The sequence below is a fragment of the Peromyscus eremicus genome, chromosome 1, assembly GCF_949786415.1.
Source record: "Peromyscus eremicus chromosome 1, PerEre_H2_v1, whole genome shotgun sequence".
Taxonomy (NCBI): Eukaryota; Metazoa; Chordata; class Mammalia; order Rodentia; family Cricetidae; genus Peromyscus; species Peromyscus eremicus.
Window position 1 is genome coordinate 50,901,657 of NC_081416.1, and position 8,411 is coordinate 50,910,067.

Here is an 8,411-nt window from a genome sequence, read left to right on the forward strand (position 1 = left end):
CTACACTCCTACTAGCTAGGGGTGTAGCACTTTCATTACAAGTTAGTTACTCTCTCCAGTTATTTGTTGCCTGCCTGCTACACTTTAAGGCTTGCCAGCTGAGTCAACCTGAGTCCTTTTAGAAACCTTACTCTTCCACTCCCCTGCCTGCAACAACATGCTCTTGCTGCTTCAAACTGCAACCAGGGTTCATACTCAGCTTGTTGGAAATGCCTCTCAATTCCCGCCTGGGTGTATGCAGTCTCTCAACACCCTAGCACTTTTTAGGTCGCAGGAGGATCGCGTTATAGCACCACTGTTTTTCCTTGTACTTCTAGAAAGGGCATTCTGACGGTTCTGGTTTCTCCAGCCGTATCTTGTTACGCCAATCGCCCCCAGGCAAGCCTAGTGCAGGGCAGTGCCATAGGCGTTTGTTTTGCACAAAGCAGTGGGAAAGAAGAATGGTGGGCCAGGGCCGATCCTCCGACCACACTACCCCACCCGACCACTCAGGCCCAACGCCAGGGCGCGGGGAATAGAGTTCGAGAGCTGCTTGGGTCTTCTGGACTCCGGCTTCGTACAAAATCGTCATCCTCCCACAGACCTCAGCAGGGAGTTGACCGCGAATGCTCTTCCACGCGCGTGCGCAGCCGGTGCGATGGTCATAGAGTGGCACGGACAAGCAGAGCGGCGCTTCCGGCCCCGCCACATTTGCTCCCGGAGCTGCCGCGTACGCAGTTTCCATGGGGACTGAACATGGCGCCGCGAGGTGAGACTCCGGAGGTGTGTGTCTCTGCCCCCTGTCCCATCGGTACCTGCCAGGCCCTCCACTTCTCTGCTCTCCAGAGCTCGACCTAATACCCCATTCTTAAAAGTTGGGGGTCTCACTCTTCATTTGTCCGAGTGGGGCTTGCGTTGCCCTGACCACCCTGAGTGCCCGCATGTATAGAACTCGGATACTGTACCCTTAAAAATCCCGGGCTGGCCCTATTCTGGGACTGCTCAGTTACGAATCCTCTAGCCTTGGACAGACACGCTGTTGGTCTCTGCGCCCCAGTTTCCCCTTCAGTAGTGACAGGGTTGAATCTTTGAGGTACCTCTCAGCTGTGATGATAGCTGAATTGCCAGAAAAAGTCGACCTGAAAGTAATTCCTGGGCAAGGAGGTGAAGGCCACCCCTTCACATCAATACTCTCACTTCATAAGCAATCAGAAGTTTCTCCCTCATTCACCATGACCTTGTGTTTTCTTCAGATTACACAGACCCATACAGGGAGTAGAACTCCAGCTGCCCTTCTGCCTATTCTTTGTGTTGCTCTTTTCAGATAAAAGGTTGTCCTCAACACCTCTGGAAGTCCTGTTCTTTCTGAATGGGTGGTACTATGCGACCTATTTCCTTCTGGAGCTCCTTATTTTCCTGTATAAAGGTAAGGCTGGTCTTGACTGCCTCTGCCCCAACAGCCCTTAACCACTTTAGTCGAGCACCACCTCCCACCAAGAACCTCTCATTCTTTTCTGGCCCTGCAGCATCTCTCTTCACTGCAAGGCAGAAGTCTCTCCAAGGGATGGCTTTAGAATGATTTTGTAGGGAATTTCTTGAGTTTGGGAAATGTGGGCTTCTCCATCCTGACTCTTCCCCATCTCTCTTTGATGAAATATTCAGATCTGTGTACCATTATAATTCAGTCATTTGGTGGAGTAGAATCCCCACACTTAGTAAAAAAGCCTGCAGCTGTAACAACCCACACCTCCATAACTGGTTCATGGGAAGCTAAGGCTGGTGTCCGTGTTGTTCCTGGGTGTGTGGCAGTTCTTGTGGGGACTGTTAGGTGGTGTTTGCAGACTCTGGCTTTTACACCAGCAGGTCTCTTGCTGCCATACCCAACAGCCAACCTAGTTCTGGATGTGGTGATGCTGTTCCTTTATCTTGGCATTGAAGTAATAAGACTGTTTTTTGGTAAGTATTGTCCAGAAAATATTTCCATTCCTTACGAGACATGCTGGAGCCTGTAACTTGATTAACAAGACAAAGAACATAACCTAGAGTCACTATCAGAGGTTGGATCTGGTAATATATCCCATTACTTCTTCCCTGAAGCTTTAAGCTACTGCTTCATATTTTAGGTCAAGATTGACCTGTGTGTTTCTGAGCGGGGCTAGAGGACAGCAGTAGCATTTGATCTCAGGTCATTCCTTTCCAGTTGCCTGACTGCTACAATTGTTTGGGAAAGTAAAGCATGCCTAAAGAGCTCTAAGATTCCCTCTACTTCTCTAAACAAGGATTTCTGTAGAAGTTTTTAAACCCCAGAAACAGAGCAAAAAACCCTTATTACTTAGAATGTATCATTTCTGAAAACAGGTTAAAATACAAAGAGGGGGAAATGGTAAAGGGATACTAACAGTCAATTCACCTAAGTCATTATAGAGGATCAAAAACCTTGCCAAGATGAGCACGGTGGTACATGCCTTTAATCCCAGTACTCCCAGGCAGAGGCAAGGGGCTCACTGGGCATTCACGACCACATAGTGAGTCCCAGGCAAGTCAGGGCTGCATAATGAGATCCTGTATCAAAAAAAGACAAAACTTGCTAATGTGCTCAAAGTCAGTAAAGAAAAGCAAGCTGAACCAAGGCAACATTTTTTTTTTCACGTATTACATTGGCAGTAGCAACAACCTACAGTATCCATATTTGGCTTTTGGAACATACACTTTTTTTAATTGAAAAATTATTTTATGTGTATGAATGTTTTGCCTGGTGCCTACAGAGGTCAGAAGAAGGTGTCAGGCTAGAGAGATGGCTTACTGCTTTTGCAGGACCCCAATTTGGTTCCCAGCATCAGGCAACTCACAACTGCCTGTAACTCCAACTCCAGGATCCAATGTTGTCTTCTGGCCTTTGTGAACACATAAACACACAAGTAAGAATTACAAGGAAAAAAGTGGAGGGTATCAGATCCTTTGGAACTGGAGTTCCAGACTATTGAGTTGCCATGTGGGTGCTGGGAATTGAACCTAGGTCCTCAGGAAAATCAGCAAGGGCTCTTAACCTCTGAGCTATCCATTTTTCCAGCCCCAAGTAACATATATTTTTTATTTTATTTTTAATTTTCTATATTTTCTTACATTATTTTCCATGTTAGTTGAAAAGTTTTTAGTGTATGTATACACACATACATTATAGACACATTTTACATATAAAATTTTTATAAGTTGTATATATACATATGGTTACAAATGCATATGTTATACACACACACACACACACACACACACACACACACACACACACTTTGGTTTTGATTTTTTGAATCAAGGAGACCAGGATGATCTTGAACTCTCAACTCTGACACCTTAGCCTTGGCTGTCGTAGACTCTCAATATAGACCAGGCTGGCCTCAAACTCAAGAGACCCATGTTGTTCGAATGTTAAAATGGTCTTTTAATAAAAACCCAGAGCCAGATATCAGGATGAAAGTTGAAAAATCAGAGAAGCAGAGCAAGCCACAGCCACCACCTCTCACCTCACCAACTCCTCAGCCTGAAAGAGCTCCAGCCGAAAGGACTTCAGCTGAAAGGGCTTCCTCAGCGAAGCCTTAGTTCCTGTCTCCTCACACCTTATATACCTTTCTCCACCCGCCGTATCACTTCCCTCTTAGTGCTGGGATTAAAGGTGTGTGCCACTACTGCCTGGCTTCTCTCCTAGAATGAGTCAATCTCATGTGGGTGGCTTTGAACTCACAGAGGTCCAGATGGATCTCCACCTCCCGAATGCTAGGATTAAAGGTGTCACTGCCTGGTATCTATGTTTAATCTAGTGGCTTGTTCTGTTCTCTGATCTTCAGGCAAATTTATTAGGGTACACAGTGTATCACCACAGACTCACACCTGTCTTTGCTTCCCCCAATTTTTTTTTTTTTTTTTTTAATGCAGAATCCCATTGTTCCCTCGGTTGAGTCAGAATGGAAGCAGGGCTTCTGGAGTAAATGACTTCAGTCGTGTAACGCCCTGAAGCTTCAAAGTTTTAGTTCAGTGGGACTTCACTTTTAAATATGACACTCCTATCTGTCACATCCAGACACTTCCTGAGGAGAAAAAAAAGACTGCCAGGGAAAGCAGTCACCACTTGGAGGTGACTCTGGGGGCTGTGTTTTACAGGTACAAAGGGAAACCTCTGCCAGCGAAAGATGCCCCTTGGCATTAGTGTGGCCTTGACCTTCCCGTCTGCCATGATGGCTTCCTATTACCTGCTGCTGCAGACCTATGTGCTTCGCCTGGAAGCTATCATGAACAGCATCTTGCTCTTCTTTTGTGGCTCAGAGCTGCTGCTTGAGATGCTCACATTGGCCACCTTTTCCAGGTATTAGTGCTGAGGGCTGGGTTCCCCACTCAGGGATGGATGCCTGCAGAGTGTAGAAAACTGTATTTGAGGGGGTGTCTGTGGGGATGCTTTCCTTACTTCCAGTAGGTCGGAAGGTTGTCTGTGTGTGGGCTGCATATGTATGTTCACCTGTGTGTACACAAATGTCCAGGTAGGTAGGTAGGTGTGTGTGTGTAGTATGTGTGCATGTGCAGACCAGAGGGTGATATCAGATGTCTTCATCAATCACTGTCCACCTTATATATTGGAGAGTCTTTCACTTGAACCCAAAGCTCTCCAATTTGGCTAGTTCAGCTAGCCAAGCTAGCCAGCTTACCCCAGAAATCTCATTTCTCCTTCCATGGGTGCTGGTCTTCATGCTTGGGTGGCAAATACTTTTACCACGGAACTATCTTCCCAGTCCCAAAAGTTTCTTTTTTAAGGAAGATAGTCTTCTGTTTCTTTGGAGTTAAGAAGCTTGAAATATACAGAGTTCAAGCTAATAGTTGTTACTCAATGGTCTTTTTTTTTTTTAAGTAATTATTTTTTATTTTATTTGCATTGGTGTTTTGCCTGCATGTATGTCTGAGTGAGGGATTCAAATCCATTGCAACTTGAGTTACAGACAGTTGTGAGGTTGGAATTGAGCCTGGGTCCTCTGAAAGAGCAGCCAATGCTCTTAACTGCTGAGCCATCTCTCCAGCCCCACTCACTGGTCTTTTAACAGTTTCTTTCTTTCTGCCTTTAGTATGGACAGGATCTGAAGTACAAGAATTCCAACTGGTACCCATCAGGGTGACAACACATATCCTTCTGGTACTTCAGCCACACTTGTGAAAAGGGGTAGGTCAAGTTGGCCTGGGAAAGGTCTGGTGTGGTTTTTCCTCAGCACAGACATTTGGGCCTTGAGCACCTACCTGAGGTCAGTGGCATCGTCTTTAAACCAGGATCATCAGCAGGAGACACTGACATTTTGTGTTAGGGAAGGGCAAGGCTGTCCCCATCATGGTCTAACAGCTTCCTACTGATCTCAAGTTTTCTTCCTTGGTCATCATGGCCAGAGTTCCTTGTGTGGACCATCTAGGCTTGCTGGGCTTCCAGTAGGACCTGAGCCACAGCACCCTGTACATGTACCACATCTGTCCTACATGAGCATGAAAAGTCATGATGATGGGCTCCTGGGCTGATTCAAATACCCTCCACCCTCCATGCTCAGAGATGGAGATCCAGAACCCCCTTTTAGTAGTTCATAGTATTTTTCTATTATTGATCATGAAGAAAACATGGTTTTATAATAAAAATTATTTTCTCATGTGGGGCTGGTTGTCTTTTCTATATGACACCTGTCTTTAAGTTTCATCTCTTCTAAGTGAGGGCAGAGGCTGTCCCAGCAGTGTGTTCTGAGGCTGCTTAGTGGTAAACTGCGACACAGAGGTAGTGATGAAAGTGTCCCACTAATCTTTACCCCCACCCCCCATACCCAAGTTGCAGCCTGAATCCCAACAGGCATTGCCATGGTGTTTGTCTTCTTTAAAGCCCCAGGTTTGCTGTCTCAGTTCTTTCCCACATAGGCCACGTATAATTAGAAATTGCAAGAAGTATATTCAAAAACTGACCAAAACCTTTTTCCTTGAATTAGCTGAAAAGGAACATTTATTGGTCAGTGCTGAATATGGCCATGTATTTTATTCCAGGAAGCTACCAGGAGTTGTGAAAGAGTCCACTGTAGGAAGCCTTGAGGTCAATCTTCTGTGTCAGACAGATCCTGGAAGATTTTTGTTTTCTTATGTTGCCTTTTAAGAAGCCTGTTTCCTCCCCCCCCCCCCTTTAACTTTCTTTTATTAATGTTTTATTTAAACTCATTTTATGTGCATTGGTGTGAAGGTGTCAGATCCCCTGGAACTGGAGTCACAGTTGTGAGCTTCCATGTGGGTGCTGGGAATTGAACCCATGTCCTCTGAAAGAGCAGCCAGTGCTCTTAACTACTGAGCCATCTCTCCAGTCCCCCCCCCCCCTTTTTTAAAGATTTATTTATTATGTATAGTGTTATGCCTGCAGGCCAGAAGAGGGCACCAGATCTCATTATTGATGGTTGTGAGCCACCATGTGGTTGCTGGGAATTGAACTCAGGACCTCCTGGAAGAGCAGCCAGTGCTCTTAACCACTGAGCCATCTCTCCAGCCCCCTTTCTTAAGGCTGTCATTCTATGGGCTCCACAGCCCAAAGCACTGATGCTTTTGTTTTCTCTTCTCTGTGCCCTTGCCTCCTAGTTGTCCTTGAGTCTATGATGAAAGTTCAACCACAAAAAATAACAAAAATGTCTAATAGGCACTCCTCCCCTGGTGTTTCTACCTCCTGTCTCACTGAACATCAACTTTCTGCTTCTCACATTTGCTTTCTCTAGCTTTGCTTTGGTTAGTAGCCTAGAATAGAGAGGAACCCATTCTCCGTGACTTCCAGATTTCATTTAGATGTTCACTGGTTTCAGCCCCCTTCTCAGGAGCACAGATGAACAAAGATCAGCTAAGTGGAAGTGGCTTTTACACCTAATTGTTAAAATTCAGAAGGACTTTCTAAAAAAAAAAATTTAAGATGTATTTTACATAATTTAACTTTATGTGCACTGGTGTGAAGGAATCAGATCCCCTGGAACTGGGAGTTACAGTTTAAAGTTGTCCTGTAGGTGCTGAGAATTGAACCCCAGTCCTCTGGAAGAACAGCCAGTGCTCTTAACCACAGCCATCTCTCAAGTGCTTCAGAAGGGCCTTTGAGACTGTACTCATCCATTTTGCAGGCTTAGAGGTGAGAAGTAAAAGCACCCATGGAACTCTAAGCCTGTCTTACAAGTCAACATGTACAAAGTGAACTATAAATAGAGACCCAGCCAGGGCACAGTGGTGTACACCCACAGTGCCACTAGGATGAGTTTAATGGCTGATTAGGACATGCTGATTAGGACATGATTTCACTTCACACTTACGTGGAAACTTAGTCCACTGGTTCCCATGGGTGGCTCCTTGTTGTTCTTCATGCTGCTGGAGCCACTTGAATAGTCATGCACAAGAGAAACCAAGGCAGTGACTGGATGTGGTGGTATACCTTAGTCCCCACCACTTTGGAAGCAGGGGTGAGAGGGTCACAGCTTTGAGACTACCCTGGGGCCCCATCTCAAGACTGAGCTCTAGCTTTTCTGTAGATCACAGCATTTTTCTGTGATCGTGAAGCAAACACTATAATCAATATGTTTTTATAATTTTTTTTTAAGATGGGGGGTGTCTCAAGTTTACAGGTAGTTTCAAATGATCCTCCTGTTTCAAACAGTCCCGAGTGCTGGGACTATAGGTATACCACTCTATCTGGCCTGAATTGACTTCTTTTTTTTTTTTTTTTTTTTGAGACAGAGATTCTCTACTTAGTCCAGCATGACCTTAAACTATCCTCCGGCTTCATTCCTTTCAGTGCTGAAATTATCTGGCCTAGGGAGTTAACATGGCTAAAAGCTGTGCTTGTAAGAGTGAGGCAAGCTACTTTACAGACCTGCAGACACCAATGTTCTGAGACAGTACAAAGTCTGAGGGCATAAAAAGCACATGGCTGAATCTTAAATAGGTGGATGGAGCAAACCTGGTACTTAGCAAGCATAGCAGGTAACTGACATGCATGTGACCGTTGACCCCAATGTGAAAATACACATCTCAATAGTGAGGCACTAGAAAATCTAGCCCATCCAAGGAATTTCCTTTTTCCCCCAATAGCAGTACACATCTGGTCTGCAGTTTATCTTTCTGTCATGTAAGCCTATTCTTACTTCACTTAAAAAAAGTGACCTAACCAAGCATGGTGGTATACCTATATAATCCCAGCACTTTGGGAGATGAAGCAGAAGGATCAGGAGTTCATTGTCAGCCTAAGATATAACAGACTGTCTTAAAAAACAAAAGGGTTGGTGTGATGGTTCAGTGGGTTAAGGTGGCAAGCCTGACCAGAGCTTGATTCCCCAGGAACCACATGGTAAAAGAGAACAAAGTTTGCAAGTTGTCTTGACCTCTAGACATAGGCCTATGTGTATGAAGAA

The 8,411-nt window shown here is 45.1% G+C and overlaps 1 protein-coding gene across 3 annotated transcripts; it reads left to right on the forward strand.

The window, feature by feature from the left end:
- Positions 1–637: 637 nt before the first annotated feature.
- Positions 638–5,648, forward strand: Tmem216 (transmembrane protein 216). 3 transcript variants are annotated; one of them, XM_059248459.1, is made up of 5 exons: positions 638–762; positions 1,304–1,405; positions 1,840–1,935; positions 4,135–4,336; positions 5,085–5,648. In XM_059248459.1, the coding sequence occupies exons 3-5, from the start codon at positions 1,890–1,892 to the stop codon at positions 5,098–5,100; spliced, it is 264 nt and encodes an 87-aa protein (XP_059104442.1). In that variant the 5' UTR covers positions 638–762; positions 1,304–1,405; positions 1,840–1,889; the 3' UTR covers positions 5,101–5,648. The 3 variants fall into 3 exon arrangements, with proteins under 3 accessions (XP_059104442.1, XP_059104426.1, XP_059104433.1); XM_059248443.1 differs by having other exon boundaries at positions 647–748; XM_059248450.1 differs by having other exon boundaries at positions 647–748; positions 1,843–1,935.
- The last annotated feature ends 2,763 nt before the right edge of the window (positions 5,649–8,411 follow it).

Excerpts from the sequence above, each read along its gene's own strand:
- Tmem216 (XM_059248443.1), top strand. Across the intron at positions 1,406-1,839 it reads CCTTATTTTCCTGTATAAAG|CAGGTCTCTTGCTGCCATAC; the intron begins GTAAGGCTGGTC and ends CTTTTACACCAG. Across the intron at positions 1,936-4,134 it reads AGTAATAAGACTGTTTTTTG|GTACAAAGGGAAACCTCTGC; the intron begins GTAAGTATTGTC and ends TGTGTTTTACAG.